The sequence below is a fragment of the Setaria viridis genome, chromosome 5 (assembly GCF_005286985.2).
Source record: "Setaria viridis chromosome 5, Setaria_viridis_v4.0, whole genome shotgun sequence".
In the NCBI taxonomy this organism is placed as follows: domain Eukaryota; kingdom Viridiplantae; phylum Streptophyta; class Magnoliopsida; order Poales; family Poaceae; genus Setaria; species Setaria viridis.
Window position 1 is genome coordinate 35,905,658 of NC_048267.2, and position 25,136 is coordinate 35,930,793.

The 25,136-nt window shown below is 44.0% G+C and overlaps 4 protein-coding genes and 1 pseudogene across 4 annotated transcripts; 3 read left to right on the forward strand and 2 right to left on the reverse strand.

Moving 5' to 3' along the window:
* The first annotated feature begins 1,498 nt into the window (after nucleotides 1–1,498).
* LOC117856498 (triphosphate tunnel metalloenzyme 3-like) lies at nucleotides 1,499–2,841 on the forward strand (annotated as a pseudogene).
* Nucleotides 2,842–3,602: 761 nt separating this feature from the next.
* Nucleotides 3,603–8,396, forward strand: LOC117859106 (probable glutamate carboxypeptidase LAMP1). Its single transcript, XM_034742294.2, has 12 exons — nucleotides 3,603–4,696; nucleotides 4,794–4,861; nucleotides 5,160–5,241; nucleotides 5,325–5,417; nucleotides 5,501–5,653; nucleotides 6,016–6,084; nucleotides 6,312–6,399; nucleotides 6,791–6,874; nucleotides 7,451–7,539; nucleotides 7,661–7,777; nucleotides 7,859–7,999; nucleotides 8,079–8,396. The coding sequence occupies exons 1-12, from the start codon at nucleotides 3,689–3,691 to the stop codon at nucleotides 8,259–8,261; spliced, it is 2,175 nt and encodes a 724-aa protein (XP_034598185.1). The 5' UTR covers nucleotides 3,603–3,688; the 3' UTR covers nucleotides 8,262–8,396.
* An 82-nt stretch (nucleotides 8,397–8,478) lies between these two features.
* LOC117859108 (tryptophan--tRNA ligase, chloroplastic/mitochondrial) lies at nucleotides 8,479–14,883 on the reverse strand. The gene is made up of 15 exons (XM_034742296.2): nucleotides 14,724–14,883; nucleotides 14,507–14,635; nucleotides 13,769–13,856; nucleotides 13,497–13,538; nucleotides 12,685–12,774; nucleotides 12,465–12,587; nucleotides 11,082–11,153; nucleotides 10,853–10,965; nucleotides 10,743–10,764; nucleotides 10,591–10,656; nucleotides 10,429–10,485; nucleotides 9,492–9,538; nucleotides 9,321–9,402; nucleotides 9,085–9,174; nucleotides 8,479–8,993 (listed from the first exon to the last, which is right to left on the reverse strand). Exons 1-15 carry the CDS (start codon nucleotides 14,771–14,773, stop codon nucleotides 8,859–8,861), a joined length of 1,206 nt encoding a protein of 401 aa, XP_034598187.1. The 5' UTR covers nucleotides 14,774–14,883; the 3' UTR covers nucleotides 8,479–8,858.
* A 168-nt stretch (nucleotides 14,884–15,051) lies between these two features.
* On the forward strand, nucleotides 15,052–19,719 carry LOC117859105 (NADP-dependent malic enzyme). Its single transcript, XM_034742293.2, has 19 exons — nucleotides 15,052–15,367; nucleotides 15,686–15,806; nucleotides 15,889–15,963; nucleotides 16,077–16,228; nucleotides 16,323–16,428; nucleotides 16,544–16,609; nucleotides 16,844–16,939; nucleotides 17,036–17,107; nucleotides 17,201–17,284; nucleotides 17,389–17,487; nucleotides 17,969–18,016; nucleotides 18,085–18,138; nucleotides 18,218–18,316; nucleotides 18,399–18,488; nucleotides 18,574–18,651; nucleotides 18,737–18,811; nucleotides 18,900–18,990; nucleotides 19,100–19,228; nucleotides 19,325–19,719. The coding sequence occupies exons 1-19, from the start codon at nucleotides 15,081–15,083 to the stop codon at nucleotides 19,411–19,413; spliced, it is 1,911 nt and encodes a 636-aa protein (XP_034598184.2). The 5' UTR covers nucleotides 15,052–15,080; the 3' UTR covers nucleotides 19,414–19,719.
* Nucleotides 19,720–19,784: 65 nt separating this feature from the next.
* LOC117859107 (uncharacterized) lies at nucleotides 19,785–24,823 on the reverse strand. Its single transcript, XM_034742295.2, has 10 exons — nucleotides 24,584–24,823; nucleotides 23,864–23,952; nucleotides 23,702–23,785; nucleotides 23,329–23,441; nucleotides 23,188–23,253; nucleotides 22,141–22,242; nucleotides 21,476–22,043; nucleotides 21,084–21,289; nucleotides 20,371–20,519; nucleotides 19,785–20,298 (listed from the first exon to the last, which is right to left on the reverse strand). The coding sequence occupies exons 1-10, from the start codon at nucleotides 24,718–24,720 to the stop codon at nucleotides 20,151–20,153; spliced, it is 1,662 nt and encodes a 553-aa protein (XP_034598186.1). The 5' UTR covers nucleotides 24,721–24,823; the 3' UTR covers nucleotides 19,785–20,150.
* Nucleotides 24,824–25,136: the final 313 nt, after the last annotated feature.

Genomic DNA, 25,136 nt, shown 5'->3' on the forward strand with positions numbered 1-25,136 from the left:
GCCTATGGGTCCCCACTAACCAGGATACTGGTCGGACCTGACAAGTGGGCCTGTCCGACCAGGACATGCGGGCCGAGGACGTGAAGTTACTTGGAGTACAAGACAAGGCAACGAGACAGTTCAAATCTGCCCGCATATTGTGGGATCCGTATTGTAGTCCGACTCAGATTACTTTCCATGTAACTACCGAGTCTATTAGATCCAAACCGACTTGTAACTCTTGGTCGTCAGCCTATAAGACGGTCAAGGGCACCTCCTGAGGGCAACCGAAGACATCTCATCTCATACTGAGCAATACAATCCACGCAAATAGGACGTAGGGTTTTACTCTTTGACGCCTGAAACATGTCTAAAATCTCTTGTGTCCCCTTTGTGTTCTCGCGATTACCATCGAGTTTTTGGTTCCGTAGACATCCTCACCTACAAATCAACCACCTGGGTAACCACCTGGGTAATCCCTTGGTGGACTGCCAGACCTCTAACTCCAATAGTTGGCGCCCACCGTGGGGCAGGTTGCAAGATCCGTTTGGTGACCTTGATGGTGTTTCGACCTGGCGTCGTCTTCCCCGAGAGCATGAAGGGGTTTTCCTTCGCCCTTTCGCCTTTCAATTTTTGCCACGCGCCCTCTAAACTATAAATACCTCCAAAACCACCAAGTCTGCAGATTGCAGATGATGTACTTGACGTGAAGCGACAGAGAAGTAGCAGGAGCTTGGGGGATACCACTTCGAAGAGCTGAGGGTCGTGCAGTTGTCAGAAGTTAGCGTAGGCAAGCCTCTGCCGGCGTGATCATCTGCAAGGAAGATCACGCTAGAGTTCTGGAGCTAGGAGTCATCAAGATCAAGGTAGGATCCCGGTGGTGATCTTGTGATGTACAATCATTCATGGTGAAGTAATAGATTTGTTTATGTTCTTAGTGATCTAGTTATCTCCTTTTATGGTTTTATGCTCTATTAGGTTTGCCTGCTTTACAATATATTAATCGATGATATATTGCCTAGGTTGTTCTTGTGATCATGGTGACAGAATTTGCATACTTGATCTACCAATGGGTATAACATGTTCTCTTGATCGTGCCTTTGATCTACCTATGCTGATAGAGGGGATCGTGACGGGATCTTTCTTGTGTAAGATAGGGATTTCGAGAGCCGGATTGGAGGTGTAGGTTTAAAGATGCTTTTTACTAAGATCATATTTATGTTGCTTTGTTATCTATGCTCAGAATTACAACATATGCATAGTCTATGTTGCTCTAGATTGGTTACCTCTGCTCTACCTGTTATCTGTCTATGCATGTTTAGTAGTTTAGATTTGAATCACTCATCAACACCAAGTCCATACTAACAATGCTAGTTAAATTAGAACTTGTGCTATAAGTTCTACGGATTGATAAACCTTAGGGGAGTGTTCTGAGGGAGGAGTTACAACTGATCCGTGTACTTGTGGTTCACAACTTGGTGTGCTAACAGCCATCAACAAGGGCGCGGGATCACCATCGATGGAGCGGGATGGGGTGGTGAGCTTGGCAAGCAGCGTCGCGAGCTCCGGGAGGGTGCGGGACAGGGTCAGTGCATTGGCCCCAGCGGCAACGTAGGGTGGGGATGGGATAGCGGGCTTGGCATCGGGAGTTCCAGGGGGTGCGGGATGGGCCAGCGTGGGGGTTCCGTCGATGGCGGCGCGAACTCTTGGAGGGCGGCGGGGCAGGTAGAGGTGGAAGGAGGAAGCGACGCAGGAGGGGAGGAGGTGGCACGTGAGGGGAGGCGAGGGTCGGGACCTAGGAGGCGTCGGTAGAGAAAAGAAACGAATCACTTTCTTTATGTAACGAGTGGCGGTGGTGGGTAATTACCTACCAACTTCACGTCTAGTTCGTATCTGAAGTTGAAAAAAGTACTCCAAAGAAATAAACTAGAGCTCCCAAAACAATATGGAGTTGGACTGCTCCAAAAATTTGTGGAGTTCGGGTGTTTAGGGCCTGTTTGGCAGAGCTCCACGCAGCTCTATATCCTTAAAAATAGCTCCACTCCCATTTTTTCTAGCCAAACGGTGCAGCTCCGTGAAATCAAGATCCGCAAAAAAACTAGATCTAGCTCCCAGATCCACCAAATCCATGGAGCACCTCAGGGGCTGCTCTCAAAACGATAGTTTTGTAACCCCTCGTGGAGTTGGGGGAAATTACCCACCAATACCATCGATTACACATCCTCGTACCGGTTCACGTCTTTTTTTTTCCCACCGCCGGCTCCCTTCCTTTCTTCCGTGACGCCGCCTCCTTTCTTCCGTGACGCCGCCTCCTTTCGTTTTCTTCCGCGTCCGCCTCTACGGCCTCGACGGCCGCGGCCCCCTATCACACGCGGTGCTCGCGCTCAAGCGCCACCCACGGATCGATGCCGGTGTCAGCCGCGTCGAGGAGGTCGACCAGGTTTCCGGAACACCCGCGCCATCTACGAGCTCGAGGACCAAGGGCTCGTGCTGGAGCTCGACGAGACGCGGTTTGGCTTCCGGACCAGCTACGAGCTCGAGTGCGAGACGCCGGAGCCTGACCAGGTCAAGGAGGTGCTGGAGCGCCTGCTCACAGTCGCGGGCGTGCCGTACGACTACTCCCGCAGCAATAAGTTCGCCTGCTTCATGGTAGGGAAGCTGCTTCCTTGACTAGGCAGCCAAGTGTTCTTGTTAATCTCCGAGCGTGGCGTCTTCCATGTAATTCGATTTCACACAAGTCCTCGGTGGCATCTCATCTAGCATACCATACTTGGCATTTCAGAAGAAGATGAATCCCTGGTTAATTCATCTCTGTGTTCTACTATCTATTATTCATGTGATGAAACGAGTTGCGTTCTTGCACTTCGCGTTTCCTCAAAATTCATGCCTCCCCCACTTTGATTCATAGCAGTAATTTTCTCCCCCACTTTCGCTAGTTACTTTACCATTATATGTGACTACAAATAAATGTTTGCTTGGCACGCATGCGTAGCTATTAGAAAAAAATAAGAAAAAAAAGAAAACACCAAGGACATTAGTGGACAATCCAACCAAAAACTTTGTTTCTGGATTTGGAGCTGTTGTCTCAGCCAAACATTTTTCCTCAACTCCACGGTGAGAGCATAGATCCACGCTGGAGCTGCTCTATGGTGGAGCTGCTGTTTTTTTAGATCTGGAGCTGCGTGGAGCTCTGCCAAACAGGCCCTTAGCTTGCTCCACTCGATTCCGGCTGGAGTAGCAAACCAACAGCAACCCATGAATCAATCTGAGCCGACAGAGCCCAAGAATAAAAAGGCCTGGCCCAATAACGTCCGAGACGAATGGCCTGAAAGCCCAGTAAGAAAAGAAATGAGTCAACGTCGCTCCAACCCAAGAAGAAATAAAAAAAAGCCCACTCCGAATCTCCACGTCCCCATGCACTCGGCTAGGCCCACGCCATCTTAAATACGCGACAACATCCAGTTCGGTGAAACCACGCTGCCCCACCACCACGAAGGCACGAACGACAGCGAAAGCACGAAAACGCCCGCGCGCCCCCACGCTGTCAGCGACACACCCGTCTTCATTCCCCTGCCGGCCGTCGCGGCGTCTCCTCCGCTTCACTCGCAACTGCAGCGTCCGCCGCACGCCACCGCCCCGCTTCTGGGCTGCTCCATCTCCACGCCGCCACCCGCCGCCTAGCCGGCTCCCCCGAGGCGGCGCCGGCGCCATGCCTCCCCAGGACGGGGCCGACGAGCCCTCGGCGCGTGCCCCGCTCCTCCCGCCCCCTGCTCCGCGCCGCGCGGCCGCGAGGCTCCACCCGCTCCCGCTCATCGTCGCTGCCGCCTTCGTCGCCTCGTTCCGCTTCGTCTTCCTCGCGCCGGCCCCCTCCTATTACCAATCCCTCTTCCTCTCGCTCGGCTCCAACGACACCGCCGCGACGCACCTCCGCGCCCTCACCCAGCGCCCGCACGTCGCCGGCACCAGGGCCAACTCCCTCACCGCCGCCTACGTGCACGACGCGCTCTCCTCCCACTCCTTCCCTACCCGCCTCACTCCATACTCCGTCCTCCTCTCCTACCCAGCGCACCGCTCGCTTTCCCTCACCGCGTCGGGCCGCGACACCGTTCACTTCGCTCTGGAGCAGGAGATCTACCCCGGGGACCCCTACGCGGCGGTCTCCGCGGAGGCCGTCCCCACCTTCCTTGCCTACGCGGCCTCCGGCTCGGTCACCGCCGAGGTTGTCTACGCCAACTACGGCCGCGCGGAGGACTTCGCCTACCTCGCCGCACGCGGCGTCAACATCACCGGGAAGGTCGCCGTCGCGCGTTACGGCAAGGTGTTCCGCGGCGACATCGTCCGGAACGCGCGCGACGCCGGCGCGGCCGCGGCGGTGATATACAACGACGCCAAGGACTACGCGGCAGGGAATGCCTTCCCGGACGGGCCGTGGATGCCGCCGACCGGCGTGCAGGTGGGTAGCACGTTCAAGGGGGTCGGGGACCCCACGACGCCGATGTGGGCGTCGTCGGAAGGGTGCCAGCGCCTAAGCATCGCGGAGGCGATGGCCTCCGACGACATGCCGGGGATACCGGCGCTGCCAGTGTCGGGAATGGATGGGGAGGCCATACTACAGCTCATTGGCGGCGATGTGGCGCCCGAGGATTGGCAAGGAGGCGCCGGCGCGCCGGCTTACCGGCTTGGGCCCGGGCCAGCGGTGCTCAACCTGACCTACATAGTAAGTTGCTATGTTGCTTTACAGGAGTTGGGGAGTGGAAACGACAGGGAATGTCTTCTTTTGCTTTATGATTGACGCTTGTTTGCTTTCTTTGTAGGGTAATGAGACAATGGCTACCATTCAGAATGTTATTTCGGTGATTGAAGGGAAAGAAGAACCTGAACGGTGCGGTCAATGCCCCCAAATCACCATCCCTTGACTGTAGAAACTTAAGTGTATCACAGATTTGGAATCAAACTGTAGAAACAGAGCTTCATTTCATTTCTTCATATGATTAATCATTTACAGAATTTCAGACCCCAAATCCTAAAACAGTCTCAACAAACCACTTTGGATTAGATTCTGACAGGATCACACGTCTTATATGATATTTCAAGTTACTTAGCTGCTCATCAATTTAATTTTTGAAAGTAAAAAACATATCAGTTCAAATTCAGTGAAATAAACATCGTGAAACATACAGGTATGTAATCCTTGGAAATCACCGTGATGCATGGACATTTGGGGGAGTTGATCCAAACAGTGGGACAGCAGCCTTGCTTGAGGTATGCCATATTTGTCTGTCCAATTTTATATTCTAATTACCATTTGCTTGATTTCTTGCCTCATTAACTTTCATTACTTGTAGCTAGCTCAACGGTTATCCGAGCTGCAAAAGAAGGGCTGGAGACCTCGACGAACCATCATCTTGTGCAACTGGGATGCTGAAGAGTATGCATTGGTCTCTCTCTAAACTTGCTCACTCACTATCTAAGCAATTTTCACATGTTCTCTTGATACTATTTTATTTGGGAAAAAATGCAGATAGGATCCACCGAATGGGTCGAGGAGAACAGAGCAATGCTAACTTCAAGGACCGTTGCTTACCTGAATGTTGATTCTGCGGTGTTTGGTCGTGGATTTTATGCATCAGCAACTCCTCAACTTGATGAATTGCTTAAAGAAGCTAGTAAACAGGTATACTATTTGAAAGAAATATAGCAAAACTTTACAGTTAATAGAGAAAATTTAACTTATCATGAGACCAGAAAAGCATGACTAGCTTTATTGCTTGTATCCTGTAGTTATGCCAGGGTTACAGTCTGATAGCTGATGTACAATCAGAGAAAAAATCTTTTATTTTGGCAGGTGCTGTAATTGTTTTGTTATCACTCCTGACATGTAGCAGCTTGATCTGTGATAGAATTGTTTTTCTTGGGTAATACAATTGTGGTTAGTATGAACATTTGCTATCTATGATCAAAGATATGATGGTGATTGTCTTACCAATCAATTATCCTGACTCTAAATATTCTCTGTTTTCATTGTTATCGAGGAAGGTACAAAATCCGGATAACAGAACTGAGAGTCTGTATGACTTGTGGATGGCCTCTAACACCTCTCCCTTGGTAAGCAGTTAATAATATCGCTGTTACTTTTTAACCCCTGTGCAAGCTTGTTCTTTCAGTATTTTGAGTAGTTGGCATGTAAAGGAAAAATATTATAGGTAGTGTAGACCTAGTTTTGTTTCCTCTTTGTTCCAAGTTCAGGTATGTGTTGGTTTTACTGCATTATATGCAAACCAAAGATTTTTTTATGACTTTTAAGAGTGCTAATGACACATATATGTATTAAGATCGGAAGATTAGGCGGTGGAGGGTCCGATCATAGTGCATTTGTTCAACACATTGGTATTCCCTCAGTGGACATGTCTATTGGGTCAGGTTTGTCCTACTTTTGTTGCATACTTGCTTTCATTAATTCCCAGCCTTGAAATGGTCTGCTTACTCTGCTATACTGTTTATTGGGTTCCTCCTTGATTACTACTACTACCTCTGTTCCGTGATGTTTGTGGACCGGACATACCTAAAACCAAACACATCACAAAACGGAGGTAGTATCATAAAAGAAATTTTACTAGGACACCCTGCCTTTTATCATAAAATTCTGAACCTTTCTTTTCCTCAAACACGCAGGAGATGTGTGTATCTTTGTATTAAAGGGAAAGCATAAAATTCTGAACATAACTTGTGCATGGATAAATGTTACCCTTTTTATTTTAAGGAAAAGAAAAACTTTATCAGTTTTCATTTGTAACGTGCCTTCTGTTTGCAGACTATGCAGTCTATCATAGCTTGTATGATGACTTCATATGGATGGAGAAGTTTGGAGATCCCTTGTTCCAGAGGCATGTCGCAGGTATCCATATCCTTATGCCAACTGCAGTATCACTTGAATATCTGTTATGGATTGTGTCTGATCCTGAGGGTTTCATGTTATGCCATTCCATGCACATGCTTCCTGATCAGCTGGAATGATAGGAAACTTGACTCATATCCTACCATTTTGTACTTTGTTGGGACTCACTTCTGTATGCACTTTTCTTTATAATTTCACTACATTTTTTTTCCAAAAAGTTTAGACCAACCTAGGAGGAAATATCTTTCTTTATATTATATTAACAAGGTACATGCCCAAATTCACCTCGATGAGGAATTAACTTGGTGGTCTGGGCGTACATCCACACCCTCAACCAACTGAACCTAAGTTCACTACTTATAATATATATCTTGTTTACTTGTTAGAGCTCTGTGGTACTTCCACTGTGTATTACAAAGCTCTGTCATTTTTATAGAATGAAGTGTGCATGTGAAAGTGCAGGGGTGAAAGTGTCCTTTGCGATCCTTCATCCATACTTGTGAATTGATCACTGAGAATGAACCACGCATATGTCTCACCAGCAATATTGCAAGTTAACTTTATGTTTCATCACAGCGGCAAGCATGTGGGGGCTTGTTGCTCTGCGGCTGTCAGATGAGGAGATCCTACCCTTCAACTACAGCTATTATGCCACAGAGCTTGAGGTAACTTTTGTAATGATCTTCAAACAGATAATGGGATTAACTTGTTTCAGGAGTGTACATCTTCTATTTGTAATGAGAAGTTCAAATTTAGAGGAACATGACTGTTGCTTCTGGTTAGCAGAATGGAGTAATGGGTATAAATGAGAGAGTACTGGGAATGCCTGTCAGTTTATCTCCCCTGCACAAGTCAATCAAAGAATTCAGAAGGGCAGTTCTGAAAGTGGATTCTGAATTGAAGGTATGTATGCACCAATTGCAGCATGTTGTGCCTGTTCCATACTTCAAACTTTGTATAACTTCCTAGTTTGTTTTTTATTAGGCTCTACGGACATGGAAAATTTGGGCACAATGGAGAAGCTGTCCATTGAAGGTCAGAGACATCAACGACCGGTTGATGATGACTGAAAGGGCGTTCACAGAGCGGGAAGGGTTGTCTGGAAGACCATGGTACAAACACCTGGTAAGGTCTTTAATGGTTTCAAAAAGTAGTCATCAGATCATCATGTTACAGCTAAACTCATTGAAAGGAAATCTCACAGATTTACGGGCCTTCACTGCACAACGATTATGGAGCTGAAATATATCCAGGTATTGATGATGCCATTCAGACAGCAAAGAGAACAAGCACATTAGAATCCTGGCAGGCTGTACAGAATGAGATTCACAGGGTCGCCAGAGTCATAAATCAGGCAGCATTAGTTCTAACTGGAGGGCTAACATGAAAAGTTATGCTTGATACCACCTCCTTTTTGCTGTAGAACTTGCTATATAAGTGAACGCAGCAGCAATACTGGATGAATGATACAGTGAATCTTGTAACAAGGAATATATAAGCGACCCGTATCTTAGCTGTTCAAGATGGTAGAGTTCGTCTGCTCAGGCAATTTTACCATCCGACCAAAAAGCAAGGAACCAATGTTTCTAAGAGTACAAGAAAAGTGAATGTGTAAGCAGGTGTTTCCCAAAAATGTGCAGTTGTAAGATTTTGTACATGCGAGATATTCATATTTCCACCTGCCCTGAATCCAAGGGCAATAACTACGTTGGTTACACTAAAACGCATACAAAAATTCAAAACCCAAAACCACCCCAGGAAAGAAATGAAAATAAGCTAACTAGAGCAGTTTCATATGAAAAGCTCACTACATTTCTCCAGAAAAAATTGAAGGAACTGTGGTAAAATTTATCAACGAGCGGTTTAACTCGTGAAGTGGCAAGTCCAAGGTGTAAAAACAAGTGTAGTGCCTAATGTGAAGCATGTCGACCCAAAAAATCTCAAGTTTTGCTAAAAGGTTCTGGACAATGAATTGATCCTTATGCTATCTGCGCAAGAAACCCATGGCTTGGTATACGTTGTTGAGGGTAATGTCCGCTATCTCAGAAGCTTTTCCTGCTCCTTTCAAAAGAACATTATCTAAATAGCCTGGATCAGACATTATCTCCTCATAACGGGCCTGCAAAGTTGCAAAGAAATGTGGTTAACAGGAGGAATAGGTTGTAAGCAAAAGGGCTGCACAATATCAGATTGTAATGCGGCCCTCAAACCTGGATAGGTTGCAAATGCTCGATCAAAGCATCTGTAAGGGTAGTCTTGAATGTCCCCCAGTTCATATCTTGGCACTCGCTAACAACTTCCTGAAAAAGAAAGAAAGAAAAGATCAATCTAAATACCTTGAGAAATAAAAAACACTATGCTGGACATGGGTGAATCCATATGCAGGACCCTTCTTCATGTTCAGGCTGGTGGTTGTGTAGCATGCGAGCATGCAAAAGTTAGATACCTCTTTAGTCTTCCCAGTAATAATCTGGTAGATCGAGAGAAGATTTCTGCATTCCGGCCTCTCTGGGTTGTCAAACTCTAAGCTGAAATATACGAGCTCAACAGCATGAGTCTTCAATGGATGCAGGAATTAGGTAGAGAGAAAGTAGAGGTGATTAGTTAGAGAGAAAACCCTGGGAATGAGTCAGTTTTGCAGCGTTTGATCTTATTCACAATCACCTGCCAGAAAGCAGACAACTATAAGCATAAATCCAATTGCAGATGAATGTAACCATGGTCAGTTAAGATAACTTTGTACGTGCAGTAATGAAAGCTAACCCCACTATTAAAGATTTCATAGGCAAAATACATATGTTACACCATTCATATATTTCTGAGTAATACATTAAGTGCGCACACAAGCAGCCTAAACCTACCATCAACTTTTGTGCTTCTTCATGGGGTGGAGGCGCCGAGCTACGCCTGTTTATCGGGTTACGTGACCATGAATTTTAGCAATCCAGAGGAGAACCACTGTGGCTAGCACTCAATGACACCCCCCCCCCTCCAGGCATTTTTGTTGTGGAGAAGACCCCAAACAGGCCTAGCTCCTCCCTACAGTTCTACTTAGCAACGATATGCCTGTACATAACCCCCCCCCCCCCCCCTCCAAGCATTTTTGTTGTGGAGAAGACCCCAAACAGGCCTAGCTCCTCCCTACAGTTCTACTTAGCAACGATATGCCTGTACATAACCCCCCCCCCCCCCCCCCCCACCCAAAAAAAAAGCATGGATAAAAGTTATGAAAAAACAGAGATAAATATAGGAGAGTTCACTTCATATTATTTTAGTTTATACTACTTCCGTTCTTAAATATATGACACCATTCACTTTTTCATTTGTTTGACTATTTATTTTTTCTACCAATAGTTTTGCAAATAGACAAATCTACAAGTTAAATCTAAAGTACCTTTGATAATAGACATAATGGTACTCATTTTACTTTATTTAACTAATTCATTAAATAGATATTGTTGGTCAAAGTTGGAGAAAAAAGTCAACAGCGTCATATATTTAAGAACGGAGGGAGTAGAAAAGTTATACAAAAACAGACATTACTAGTTCCTTACATCTTTTGGGTCAAGAAGATTGATACGAGACTGATCAGAAGGAGCAGATTTGGACATCTGTCACCAACAAACAACACGTTGACCAGGTCAGACAGGAAATATATGGGATTCAGCTCTGCCAATAGCTCATTGCACATCTAGTCTGACAGTACTGTTAATTACCTTGGAGAGACCATCAGTTAGGGACATAACACGAGCCCCAGCTGGAGGAATAAGGGCTTCAGGAACCTAAATAGTCAAAGCAAGAGGTACTCTAAGCATAGCATAGTTAAATGATGCTAAAAAATCATGTACGCGCATGATATTTTGCACACCTTAAACAGAGAACCACCTCTCCTGCAAGCAAAAATATACTTGACATTATATAAAGTGAAAAACTACTGTAACTGCAAAAGATGGGGCAAAAAGAAATAATCTGTCTCACCCTCCCAATTTCTTCCACTTTCTTCCACCATAGAGATTATTTACACGCTCAGCAATTTCACGAGTTAATTCCAAATGTTGTGTCTGATCTTCACCAACAGGTACCAAGTCGGACTGCATTTATTCAATGAGTCATTGTGATATCAAGGCAAAGAAAGAAGCAGAATAAACACAGCAGGATTGAAATGTTGCTATCAATATGAGCTGTCAATGATAGTAACAAAATTCACCTGGTACAAAAGGATGTCAGAAGCCATTAGAACAGGATAAGTCAAAAGTGCCACCCCGACATTTTCATCACCCTGATAATTTTTTTTTAAAAAAGCATCAATAATACAATCAACCTCTATTGAAATCTAAAAGTTTAAAACCATGGTAAAAGAGTTGGATCGATTTGCATGGATGAATTATGCCTCATAACCTACGAACAGGGGTGGAGCCACAGGGGGCGCGGGCAGGGGTCCTGCCCCCCCCCCCCCCCCCCCCCCGCCCGCCCGCCCAATGCTGCCATAACATCCATGTAGGAGCTCCTTAATTACTTTTGCTAATAACAGGGATTAGGGTCAAGTAAGACACAAATTACCCCAAACAATATCAGCCCACTGGGTCATGAGGCCATAACACATGCTACTAGCGCAGTAGGGCATTAAATGACCCCTTTCGAGTTCTTTATTTTCCAACCCTTAGATGATACTGATGTCCCATCTTCTCAATTCTTTTGGACACTGAGCCAAGAAAACAATTCATTTAAGTCTAATTGAGAGAAATCATATAATTGACATGTAGTTTTCTTCTATTTTTTCATGTTTTGTATTTCATTCTATTTTGAAGCAAACTTGACCCAAATACAATTTTCTTTGTGCCACCGAACCCATATCTATGCTCTGTTATCCAATATATCTTTATTTTTTACTAGTGTTGATCAATGGTAAAAATTAGTAGTGGTCTTTATATATTTGGGTTATACAACATAACTACTAGTGCATAGAAAATGTAGGAGGACCCGTTCTATGCATGCTATCAAATATATGGTCCAATACGTTTGTTACTATAATAGTAACACACCATTGGTGTCCGTATTATATTGGAACTCTACGAAAAATTTTCTTATGAGATCGCTTTCAACTCAGCGTCTCGGCCCCCCTAAGGTTAAATCCTGGCTACGCCCCTGCCTACGAATTAATGCAGAAAAATGTGAAAGACAACCTACGATGTAATTGATGCATCTTCATCAAACATGACTACTCCCCAAAATGCTGTTATAAGATAATGTGTTTGTTCATGCAGTAGTGGTCCACAAGCACAAGGAATTAACTCAGTAAGAAAAAGAATATTTTTATGTGATGTTTTTACTTTATCCCAGTTGTCAATAGGATTCAGATATATGTATATCTTATTGGTTCAGAGCATTTTGAACTGCGCGTATAATTCCATATTGTTCATTATTTTTGAGCAGGTGAAGTTATTTGACCATAAATTATCAGAAATTGAAAATGCAGGGACGTTTATATTCCCAGATTAAGATGTTTTTTTAGTCCCTTCCGTGATATGACAAAACAATTCTGCCCAGCCAAAAGATGATGGTGAAAGCTGTCATACAGCGAATGACGCACCGCCTTGCGTGACTTCTCTTTGAACTGGATCATTCTGTTGAGCCAGCCAATAGGAGTAGAAGAACTCAATAGCCACATCAACTCAACATGAGCACGGACATGAGACTGTACAAAAATAGATGCCTGAAAACATACAAGACATCAGAAAACAATAAGCAACCGAAACATACACGAACAAAAATTGTCGAAACATAGCATGGTGTAAGTACGCAAGGCAGACCTTGGAGCTGTCAATGCCACATGCAAGATATATTGCAGCAGTGCTTCTTGTTGCTTTAGATAGCTCTGGTGCATCATATGGTAAAGTAATCTGCAAGCGTTTTAAACAAAGTGATTAACATAAACTAACAAATTTAAAACTAGAAAAGTGAACAACAGAGAGAAATATTGATACAAAATCAATTACGGGATAAATAGAACATGAACATCAATCAGCTGCTTAGGTCACAACATAGTCTGAGCATATAACAGGAACACTGTTTAGTGTTTAGCATGGACTCTGGAGCTGAAGCCTTTGGAAAGACATTTGGCAGAACAATCTCTCCTGTTCACTCATATGGTCTAGTTAATGGGGAAGTGCGTAGAGGGGAGGAAGGTCTAGTTAATGGGAAAGTGCGGGGAGGGGAGGAGCCATGAGAAGCCACTTTGTGTTTGGCTCATGGGGTCTAGCACAAAATGAAACGGAACAGCAGGGTGCTTGTGAAGCCGGTTTGGTTTTTATCATTGGGCAAGGCTTCACCAAAAGCTGATGGAGAAGCTGCTCAAGAAGCCCTGCCAAAGGGGGCTTTTGTTAAAACCAAAGTTTTGATGAAAGAATCTCATGTATTGCACAGATCTCGCAGCCTATGTGAAAGAAGTATTTAAGAAGTCAAGGTAAAGGAAAGGTAAAGGAAGCATCTTAATTCGGCCGAGGACTGTGTTAGATTAAGATTGATAACAATTATGCAAATGCCAATTTACCATGCTATACAAACTATACGAAATTAGAGTGTTTTCTGTTGCAAGATGGATATAAGATAAGAAAGAGCTTACTGCATGCAGGTCCACAATGAAAAAGAATGTCTCGTATAAATCCTGCAGGCAAGTAGCACACAACAAGGGATGAATTGGCATATGTTCAATACTAAATAGATCTTGAATCTCAATTAGACAAGAGAATAACATCATAATTGAAATAGCCTTGCAATTGAACGAATTGTTCCTCAATATTCCTTTTAGTTTTCTTAGCTCACTACCAGTTACAGCAAAGCATATCCATTGAAATTCAAAAGAAAATGTAATGTTAAAGTAGCACCATGGAGTACCTGAAGTGCAACCCAATTCTTAATAGCACCAAGATAATTTCCAAGGTGAACCATTCCTGTTGGCTGTACACCAGAAACTACTCTTTTCCTGCAACAGGTGAATACATTGAGAGCTGTTCAATGTAGAGAAAAGAGGATTCATGTATTATCATGACTACATCATAACCTTAGTAAGAATTCATTCAATAACTATGAGGAGTAACCGCACAGAAATAGATGCCATCCCTATGAGTGACCGAAATCCTAGAGCAATCCTCTTCCAAAAAGTGTCACATCAGGATTACACCCTATATGATCACAGTTGACTTTGGCTCATTGAACATGTCTGATATTTCTGTGGAACTTATGGTCAAATTAAACATGAACAAGAAGGCCAAGTGATGATTTAATACAATCAATATGAACAAAGGAGCTGGAGTGGCCACATTGTACGGACAGCTGACTAACCAAAGAAACAATTCGATTCCAGCAACAATTAAGATGCAACATGCAACAACAATTCAATTCCGGCAACTCTATACCAAATGCAGGCATTGCATCCTAAGGACACCAACATAAACTGGCATTGCACAATCTGAGCAAATCTCTCAGTCTTAAGTCAGTGCTGGTCCAGTCTCCAGTGGTAACACCCAAAGACGGCGCGCTACAATCCAACTACCACGAAAACAGAAAGCAATCGCAAAGCCATCCTAGAGCATTACGCCGAACACCACACGTGCATGGAGGCGCGGGACGTACTTCCTCGCCGGAGGAGCAGGCGCCTCCTCGGTGGGGTCGGCAGCCGCTTCGACCGCGCTGCAATTGAGACGACGGAGAGGGTGGATGCGAGAAGCCAGCAGTCCTCGGGCGCCAGCGCCACTCCTCGAGCTGCGAAGCCAAGCGGCAAAAACAACAGAAGTTTCAGCGACAAAAAGCGAATAGATTGGGGATAGGGCAGAGCGCGTCGCGAGCGTACGAGAGGAGCGGCGGGCGGTGGAGGACATGGGCGAGCAGCGCGCGGCTCATGGCGTCGTCCCCGTGCTCCGCTCCCCTCCGGATTTGGCTGCGCGGCTCTGGGTGGAGAAGCCGCAAACAGACGGCGTGTGTCGACGTGTGCCTCGCGATGGCGGCGATTTGCGAGCCGGGGCGGCTGGGCCGCGTAAAACGGGCCGGCAGGACGCAGAAATTCTTCGGCCAGCCGGCTGGTGCGCATCCAGCCCAGCCCAACCCAGCATACATTCTAGAGCCGGCCTACCGCGGGGGTTACGTGGCGCCACCTCTCTGCGACGTGTCCGGCGCGGGCAAGAGGCATCGCCGTCACGGCGCCACCCCCATGGCCTCGGTGTCCGCCGTGCTGCTGCAGCGCGCCTCCTCGCGGGCTCGAGAATATTTACATCTCCAGCGCGCCGCTGGAGGCACAGTTGCGCTGCATTTGGAGAGGCTGCACTATTGGTGGTGGAGCAGCGGCGGCGGGAGGTTTGGCGCGAGAGCGGCGCACGGTATGGCGGGATCAGGGGAGCTGAAGAACGGCGGCGTGACCGGCGGCGTGGAGGACGCCTACGGCGAGGACCGCGCCACCGAGGACCAGCCGGTCACGCCGTGGGCCGTCTGCATCGCAAGGTATATGCGGCCTTTTCTTCTGTTCATCCTGACATCCTGTTATGTTTTGATCAGGTGGTATTCAGGTATCATCTGATTCCACTGTTAATGTTAAGAATACCACGTCTCAGCTGAATTGAGGCATTCCTTTCGATGTATCTATCCATTTCAACATGTCATACGAAAATCATTGAGTCATCTGACCATTTATCTAAAAAGAAGTGGAGTAATAATCTGACCTCGAACTTGGACGAAATTCAACTTCTATTCTGATTTTTTGCTTTCATGACGCTTCTTATCACTTCAAGATTATGATGTTTGGTTGTTACCGGGTTTCAGTGGTCACTCTATACTGAGGGATCCAAGGCACAACAAGGGGCTCTCCTTCACGGAGAAAGAGCGGGATGCTCACTACCTAAGAGGATTGTTGCCTCCTGTAGTGCTATCACAAGATCTCCAGGTCTATTGCTTTTTCTCCACCTTGTATTGTTTTGCACTTTTTGCAGTTGACGATTTCGCTGAAGCGTGTGCATCTCCCGCAGGAGAAGAGGCTGCTGCAGAATGTTCGGCAGTTCGAGGTCCCGTTGCAGCGTTACATGGCCTTAATGGACCTCCAGGTAAGCTCATCGGCTTCTCCAAAATAAATTTTAGATTCACAGTATCAGTTGTAGCCAAATAATTGTTTCAATCGTTAGTTTTTCTTTCTGTCCATGATGCATGTGTTTTTCAGGAGAGGAATGAGAGACTATTTTACAAGCTCCTGATCGACAATGTGGAGGAACTGCTTCCTGTTGTGTATACACCAACAGTGGGGGAGGCTTGCCAGAAGTATGGGTCAATCTTCAGAAGACCCCAGGGTTTATACATCAGCCTCAAAGAGAAGTGTGTTTTTTCCTCCATCTCTTCACACAGTAGCTGCTTGTAAATAGGGAGTTTTAAAGGATTAAGGACGCTTATGAGGTGTTCTCCATGCTAGGGGGAGAATATTGGAGGTACTAAGGAATTGGCCAGAAAAGAGTATTCAAGTTATTGTCGTTACCGATGGTGAGAGAATTTTAGGCCTGGGAGATCTCGGCTGCCAGGTTAGTTCATTAGTTAAGGCATTCTTGCTTTGTCAGGGATCATCTATGCTTCTCCATTTTGGCTAAGCACGTAGTTTGTTGCTCTGATAATCTTTGTTTTGTGAAATACATTTAGGGCATGGGAATTCCTGTGGGAAAGCTTGCACTGTATACTGCTCTTGGAGGTGTCCGGCCATCTGCTGTGAGTAATTGCGTGTGAACAACTGTTCTTAATACTGTAAATCAACTTAGGAGGAACTATGCAGCTTTATATTAAGAAGAAAATATGCCCCCAAATTCGCCTCGACGAGGCCATGAACTTGGGTGGTATAGGTGTATGACCACACCCTCTACTGATCTAGGCTCAGTTCCTTGACCATTCTCAATAATTAGCAGTCTGATCTCTGATGTAATGTTCCCCCATTTTTTGTTCTAGTGCTTGCCTATTACCATTGATGTAGGAACAAATAATGAAAATCTACTAAAGGATGAGTTCTACATTGGGTTAAAGCAAAGAAGAGCAACTGGCCAGGTTCCATTCTTGTAGCACTGGCTATGGTGGTTCAATTTTTATGAAAGATGTTCACCTGTATAATTGTGGGTCTTAATTCGTCATCTTCATTATTAGGAATACTCTGAACTTCTGGATGAGTTCATGACAGCAGTTAGGCAGAACTATGGACAGAAGGTTCTTGTCCAGGTCAGAAAAGATGTCGAAGATAAATTATTTGCCTCTTATTAAACTGCATGATACCTACTTTTTTTCCTTCTAAAAGTTGGTTTGGGTTTACAGTTTGAGGACTTTGCGAACCACAATGCATTTACGCTTCTTGAGAAGTACAGGGAAAACCATCTTGTATTTAATGACGATATCCAGGTAATCAGATTAGATAGTTGATTCTTTATCTTACTGCTCCTCATAAGAGGCCATTGTATTTGTTCTAGGCAACAGTAGTATCTCTGAAACTATTATTTTCACAGGGAACTGCTGCGGTAGTACTTGGAGGGCTTATTGCTGCTCTGAAGTCTGTCGGCGGCACTCTAGCCGATCACACATTCCTGTTCTTTGGTGCAGGCGAGGTAAATTGACCTTTGTTTGTAATTTTAGAGGGTGAATTCTACCGATCATTATTTCTTCATACTGCTTAAACATGCCGAGTGGAACCACATCAAATATTGCTTACTTGTCTTTACATTCCCATGAAACTTGATAATCAAATGAATATTGTTGGTGATTAAAAGGACAGGAATGATCAAGGAGCTGATGCACTATCAGTTCCATTTGGTTCGTCTTTTCAATATTAGTCATGTCCTAACAATCTCCTGTATCTTGGGAATGGGATTGTATCAGAAATCCTCCTGTACTTGATGGTTTTTGCATTCCAAAATAATGTTTTTTTTTTCTTGTCGCGGTACTGTCAATACTTTGAAGAACATCAATACATAACTAACAAAGTGGTAGTGAATTTACTCTGTCACAATTCACAAGTACTAATGTCCATAACGTTGACTTTCTGTTAAAAAAACTGTAATTTAAAGACTCATTTGTCTATTCTTGCAGGCTGGCACAGGCATTGCTGAGCTAGTTGCTCTGGAGATATCCGGACAGGTAGTAACTTGTTAAGTTCACCTTAACTGGAAGAATTCGCTGATGACCATATTGATGTTTTCTTTCAGGCGAAGGTTTCAGTAGAAGAGGCACGCAAAAAGATCTGGCTTGTTGATTCAAAGGTCAACTTACAGTGCTGCCTTTCTCACTTCATTTATCTTTTGGATGAACACATATAAAGAGGTTTGTTGTTTGTTGCAGGGATTGATTGTGACCTCACGTAATGAGACTCTTCAGCCGTTTAAGAAACGATATGCACATGAGCACGAACCTGTTAAAGATCTCCTAGGCGCTGTCAAGGTGCAAGGCTAAACTGAAAGGGATACAAATAATGTTCATTGTGGAGTTGTCATGGTTCATAAATCCTTTTCCCTTTTTTCAGGCCATCAGACCAACTGCACTAATAGGATCAGCTGGTGTGGGACAAAGTTTCACAAAAGAGGTGATTGAGGCTATGTCTTCGATTAATGAGGTGAAGATTAACATCAGTGCACTGTCTAGATTGTTGCTCTGTATTATTCAATTCAGTACTTATAATTGTCTCCAATGAAATGCAGAGACCTATCATCCTCGCTCTATCAAACCCAACGTCACAGTCTGAATGTACTGCTGAGCAAGCTTATACATGGAGTCGGGTAGTGTTTCATGCATAGCTTTAATCTTTCCACGTGCCAAATTTCTCGTGAGTATATCATAATCAGATGGTACATGTATAATCAGGGCCGCGCGATATTTGGAAGTGGAAGCCCATTTGACCCGGTGAAGTATAATGACAAGCTATTCGTGCCTGCCCAGGTCTGAAACATGGCCTTGTGCATACATAGAGTTCTTATGTTTTCGACAGCTCGAACTTACCTGTGACCTTTACATTGAACTGTACCAGGCAAACAATGCATACATTTTCCCAGGGTTTGGTCTAGGTGTGGTGATCTCAGGGGCGGTCCGGGTGACAGACGATATGGTCCTTGCTGCTGGTAAACACAATCTTCTATAGCTCTGGGGGGATCATTCGTTTTCCGACATGCACTCGTACTGAATTGTTGTCACTAATTCTGCATCATTTTTTTTTGCCGTATAATACAGCTGAAGGACTAGCTGACCAGGTAACCCCGGAGCATATCGACAAAGGCCTCATCTACCCACCCTTTTCCATCATCAGGAAGATATCAGCCAACATCGCCGCCCGCGTGGCGGCAAAAGCCTACGATCTCGGTATATTTGGCTGTTCTCGCTACATTTTCGCTGGAACTTTAGAAACATGAGATGACAGTTATGAGCCATTCCGTTCTTCTGCTTTTGTATGTGCAGGGTTGGCTAGCCAGCTCCCTCGCCCAAAGGACCTGGTGAAGTACACCGAGAGCTGCATGTACACCCCTGTCTACCGATCTTACAGATGAAGGGCGACAATACTGAGTTGTTGACACTGGACGAATTCTGTACAACTCCACTTGAGGAATCGCATATGCCTATTGCTGTGGCATCTACTGCTGAGCCGCTATGCTTCCCTGTGATCGTCGTGTAAAATGTGTGGTAAAGCTCGCTATTGACGAGTCGATTCTGCTTGTTCGTTTGTAAGTGTATGTAGTCGTGTAATAGAGTTCACGGGGCTGTAGAACGTATTCCTACGAAGCATATGTGAGTGTATGTGACATGATTTTTTTGAGCTATGCGACATGAATTGGTAAGCCTGCAGTCTCACGTAAGGAACCGTTGCGTCACCGTCCTCTCATGCAAGTCGAAGTTCTTTCGTACACGATCTGCTGAACACTGTTCGGAACACATTTTTTTCCTCTTTCAACTCTTTGATAAATTGATAGCTACATGGATGACAATGACACCAGCAACAAGTATAACGAAATTAGTAGCAGCTGCTGCCACAAACGGCAAACTCTGAACGCTGCCGCAAACCGCAAAATATGTACAGCACTGTGAAATGTGCACTCTCACAAGTAACATGTTCTTTACAGTGCACTCTCACAAGTAACATGTTCTTTATAACTCTTCCCTTTCGGAATCCAACCTTTTTGCTGAAAACCCTTTTGTATTTACAGGAAGTTAAAGCAGGCAACTTGCATCTTGCAATGAAGAGGTTGCTGCAATCCACTGTCATGAAGGTCATTCATGGATGATCTGATCAGACCTGTCCTGCCTGCGTATCATCCGAAACTTGGGAGGTGCGTATCGCCCAGAAAGATTTTGGATGCAGGTTCTTCTTGTCGGCTCTGAACAGCCAGCCTATGTTGGACTCACAGGCAGCACACAGGGCGATCGTCCATACATATCTGGAACCCAAAAAATGAACTTAGCCAGTGTACGTAAATTTTGGAAAACCGGCTGAGGAAAAAGTGTTATACCCTGGAAACCAGCTGTAAATTTTGGACGGTTCACCACGCAATCCAAGACCAGTGGCATTGTGAACTGTAATCATCTCTTTAAAACTGAGAGAACCAATAGCGTTGGCACTGGACAACATCACCATGTCACTTCGTCTTGCAATAGAAGTCTGCAACAAGAAATGAACTTGTCACGTCTCACATTAGCAAAAAATTATGCTGAAATTATTTCATCAATTTTACAGCTGGTATCACCAGAAACATTGCAGATACAACAATTACATGAGATGACAACCATGCATGGTTCTTATGCTCATTCTAAAAGTCAACTCCCCAGTGGGTTTTAGCCATTGAGGTAAGTTTCCTTCCTTTTTCCTTAGGGATTCATAACACTGAATCTATGTAAAAGCAAAAGTTGAAACTCTTTATGACCCCTAAATCTGAATAAATTTATGAAAACCTGGATCCAATTTCATTTTTATGCCACCGCTATTCATGTTGCAGCAAGCCAACAAGAACTCTTAAATCTGGCTGCAACTGCAGATCAGAGAAAGGTAAACTCACAAGTCTTAACCATTTGGCCAGAATCGTGGAAATGAAAAATAGGACACCATCTAGAATGGGAAAATAAAGTAGTATGATCAATACTCCAGCAGACTATGTTTCGCAAAAAAAAAAAAAAAAAAAAAAAAAACTTCAGCAGAGTAACTAATTCAAAAAATGTAAACCATTACCAGACAGCTTCTACATCGTATGATATTGAAGGCTTTGAGTAGCTGAATCTCCCGCTGTAATCGGTACGAGACTCCATCAATTTCAAGCAGTTCTTGCCTCAGAGATCCTGAGATCGGAAGATTGCTTCCGATGTAAAATGACAAATGATTTGGCTTTCTCACATGATCATCCATGCTTGGGTTTACAATTACCTGTCTCCACAAATCTGCCACAAGGAAATCCAAGGTTACACATACAGATACAGCACACTTAAATCACAGCTTAATGGATTCACACTTGAGTGTTGGACATTATGGAAAGGGATACTATGCAGTATCAATGGATGTGGAATAACATAGATTCAGTTTGCTACAATCATGTTAAAACGGAAATGGAGAATATAACTCAGTACCTGCAGCTCTCCGAGCAAGTGAATATGAATCATACATCTCATAAGCCCAGCGAGGCCAAAATGACAATGGAGCCTGTGATGCCATCTTTGTATTATAAGCACCACACAAGTATCTCTGTTGTTCAGTATCCTTCTTTCTTACTCCCAAAAAGGATCTGAAGCAAAGATCATCCTCATCTCTCGTGATTGTATGCTTATCTGGCTGACCGCACCCATCAATTTCTTTAACAGAATCATGGCAGCAACAAGACTGTTCATGTATGGGGTCTTCATCTTCATTTGAGGATTCATCCAAACTACCGCAACTTACCAAGCCACTGGACTGAAAACCTGAAAGATATACTCTTTTATCTGTTACTGAGTGATCACTTGAAGTGCTAGTGGGTGATAGAGAACCCCCATCTATTTCAGAATCCACATGATCAAGTTGTTTAGAACATGACACGTACACACTGGACATTGATGAAGCACATTGCCTGAAACTGTTACTTGCAGCTAACTGTCCGAAAGCATCTCTTGGAGTTCTTTGAGGTGTATCTTCTTCAATAATTCGGACTTCACCCCATGGCTGTTAAAGTGTTGACATGAAAAATGTCATAAATTATGTTCTATTCACTCTGTTTCTGGGAACAACAGACTTCTTTTATTTAATTGTAGAGACTTACTACTCTATCATTGTCCAACCAATGGCGTATAAGACGAAATCGCTGCTGACCACGAGAGAAAACACATGATGAACCATCATCCAACTGACAAATTTCCTGTATCTGTGAAGGAAAATAAATACCTAAGTTAAACTGACTAATGAGAAAGAAAAAGTGATACAGGAGAATAGAATGGTTTGGAACTTGCACCGATGTGTAGTTCACAACTTATACTGATCCTGTTGATTTTAAAAATTGAAAAATGCTTAAAAGGATTTAACAAAAAAGATTCAGTTTCAGAGGCATTGGCAGTGTGAAAACGACACTTGCAGTGTACACTTGTGTTCCAAGAGGTTGTGTACAGAGTACAGAAATCAATTTGCAGGTTATTCCAGACTATATTCAAGCATAGCTCCTCAGAAGTTAGAAAAGAAACAATATAGTCAACTATAGCTGCAAATTCCATAAGAATATTATCTAGTAAAAAATGTTAAAAGTCCCATGGGGATCCATCATTTCTTTTTAATGGCTTGACACGTCTTTTAGATTGTATCAATATTTATTTACAAGTCAAGTATAGGTCAGGTACAAAACTGGAACCAAAATGACACCGATTCCCTACTTTAACATACTTGCAGCAACATACATAATTAGCACGAGCAACTTTGGGTGCACGTAGTGTCAAAATGAGCCAGCTGCAACCTAAATTTCATTTTACCGTGGTGCATGTGCACCACCCTAAACCTATGTAGTGTTACCCCTAGTCTAGGTTTTAGTATTATTATAGAAAACTTAAAGGATATTTATTCTGTTTTTAGGTTCCTAGATAGTTCATGCATACTGATATATTCATCTGAATTGATTTATCAGTATCATATAAGCAGATGGTCAGTTACTAGTAGAAACAACTCAACAAAGAGGAAGACCAGTAGACCACAGGTAGAGGTAGACTGTAGACATGATATGACTAGAAATTAAACAGCTTAAATTGGTGTTTATGCCAAATGGATCGCCAAACATGACTATGGAGTCTACAATAAAATAGCTTGTATAAAAAAGAAACCACACCTCCGCCATTGTTCCAACAGAAGCAATAGTATGATGTCCATCATTTGCGCGTCGATAAGCATGAACCTGGCATGGGATCACTGCCAATTATAAAATAAAAATGTAACAAGAGGCGTCAAAGCAAGGAGGGGTGGCACTCACCACACCTATCATGCATGGAGCTTCAACATGATTAACAGCCTTGTCAATAGCTTCTACTAATCTAGGTTGAATTACTCTAAGAGGTAGGGAAGCTTCAGGAAACAAAACAACACCTGCAAAGGTTTCATGACATAACCTTTAATACAACGCATGATAGTCCTTGCTCAGGTAAAAAGGGACAATGCAGGTGGCCATTTCTGGAGATATAGTTTGCTAAGATGAGATGATGACCATGAGTGACATAGTCAATATTAGGTTCATTTTGGAAGGACAACAGGATGGCCCATTCAAAATGTAGTGTCCAATTGTCAGATTAATTATTGAAGTAACCTTTGCCATACACTGCATGGTCTACAGGAAACAGGAAAGCTACCTTGAAGATAAAACATCGGCAAATTCAGGACTTTGTCACCATCCAAGAAAGCAAATTTGCTTCGGCCACCATCAACCTTCGCCCCTGGCAAAGTAACCAGACCTTTTATGCGTTGAATCCAGGATGATAAAGTATATAAATAAGATTAGCACGGATATTTACCAAGATAGGTGTGAGCTTGCAAGGAAACTATAGATGTATCAACTGTGAGGTCCTCAGAAGTGCTAATCCCTCCATCTCCATGAGTATTTCTGCAATAAAAGAATGTGAAGAAGAAAAGAATAAAACAAGATTCCTGACATTGAGTGGCAGCAAACTAATCCAATTCATTTTACCAATGAACTGAATATAGAGTGAGAAAATTTCATGGACCGTATCATTCCTCTCATTGCCATGACCCCGAGGCCTTAATACTTTAATAGGCATATACAAAACATTAGTAGCTACTGATTTGAGTATATAGCAAACTTGTGGGCACCATGTATACTACCTCGTCACTCCTCCCACCATCCCATAGGGAACCACCATCCACCAATCATAAGTCGAGGATATCAGCAAATTTGTGATTGCCCTAGCACTTGGAGCGGAAAATATTTGGAGCAATCGAACACCCAATACTAGACAATGGCTATGACTGTCGATGCTTACTAATTATCTCCGGTTTAAACCATGAAACAGATATTATTCTACACGGAGGCTATCTTTACTGTTTGCTATGTTCTTAGGTTTGCAAAATTTCCCCGATCCTAATCTCCACCTCCTCCAAATCCGGAGTGTAGTGTATTTTCAGAATAACTAAAATCAACAGTCAACTATATCATCGCGAAACGCTCTGGCAAGGAATCGTAAGAAAGGGGCGCGGGGCCAGGGGCGTGTTCGGACCTGAGGAAGGTGTCGACGTCGGAGGAGGATGAGCCGGCGTCGTCGACCTCCTCGACCTGGAGCTCCTCCATGTCCAGCTCCAGGATCTGCTCCATCTGCCTCCGCTCCCTCTCCAGGATCCAGTCCGGTTCCGCCATTTCGTCGCCGCCGCCGCAGGTTTGCGGAGCGGGTTGTGGAGGTGGCGGCGGTGATGTCACCTGTCTCTGTCTGTCCTGTCTTGCCCGGCCGCCAGAGTTCAGGGCCGTGGGTGATTTTTCATTAATAAGTCGCATTGAATGTTTAGATACTGGGCCTATTTGACAACAAGTAGTTAAAATTTAACACCCGTCGTATCGAATATTTGGATGCTAATTAGAAATATTAAACATAGGCTAATTACAAAACTAATTGCACAGATGGAGTGTAATTCGCGAGACGAATCTATTAAGCTTAATTAGTCCATGATTTGATAATATGGTGCTACAGTAACCATTTGCTAATGATGGATTAATTAGACTTAATAGATTCATCTCGCGAATTAGCACAGGGTTCTGCAATTAGTTTTATAATTAGC

Excerpts from the sequence above, each read along its gene's own strand:
- LOC117859108 (XM_034742296.2), bottom strand. The coding sequence starts at position 14,773 with ATGAGCCGCGCGCTGCTCGCCCATGTCCTCCACCGCCCGCCGCTCCTC. Across the intron at positions 13,857-14,506 it reads CCTGCTCCTCCGGCGAGGAA|GAAAAGAGTAGTTTCTGGTG; the intron begins GTACGTCCCGCG and ends CACCTGTTGCAG. Across the intron at positions 10,657-10,742 it reads GAGGTGGTTCTCTGTTTAAG|GTTCCTGAAGCCCTTATTCC; the intron begins GTGTGCAAAATA and ends TTGACTATTTAG.
- LOC117859106 (XM_034742294.2), top strand. The coding sequence starts at position 3,689 with ATGCCTCCCCAGGACGGGGCCGACGAGCCCTCGGCGCGTGCCCCGCTC. Across the intron at positions 6,085-6,311 it reads CCTCTAACACCTCTCCCTTG|ATCGGAAGATTAGGCGGTGG; the intron begins GTAAGCAGTTAA and ends ATATGTATTAAG. Across the intron at positions 7,778-7,858 it reads AAGTGGATTCTGAATTGAAG|GCTCTACGGACATGGAAAAT; the intron begins GTATGTATGCAC and ends GTTTTTTATTAG.
- LOC117859107 (XM_034742295.2), bottom strand. The coding sequence starts at position 24,720 with ATGGCGGAACCGGACTGGATCCTGGAGAGGGAGCGGAGGCAGATGGAG. Across the intron at positions 23,254-23,328 it reads CTCCATGCATGATAGGTGTG|GTTCATGCTTATCGACGCGC; the intron begins GTGAGTGCCACC and ends ATCCCATGCCAG. Across the intron at positions 21,290-21,475 it reads ACTTGCTCGGAGAGCTGCAG|ATTTGTGGAGACAGGTAATT; the intron begins GTACTGAGTTAT and ends TCCTTGTGGCAG.
- LOC117859105 (XM_034742293.2), top strand. The coding sequence starts at position 15,081 with ATGGCCTCGGTGTCCGCCGTGCTGCTGCAGCGCGCCTCCTCGCGGGCT. Across the intron at positions 17,488-17,968 it reads TGTTCTTTGGTGCAGGCGAG|GCTGGCACAGGCATTGCTGA; the intron begins GTAAATTGACCT and ends CTATTCTTGCAG. Across the intron at positions 18,317-18,398 it reads ATCTCCTAGGCGCTGTCAAG|GCCATCAGACCAACTGCACT; the intron begins GTGCAAGGCTAA and ends CCCTTTTTTCAG.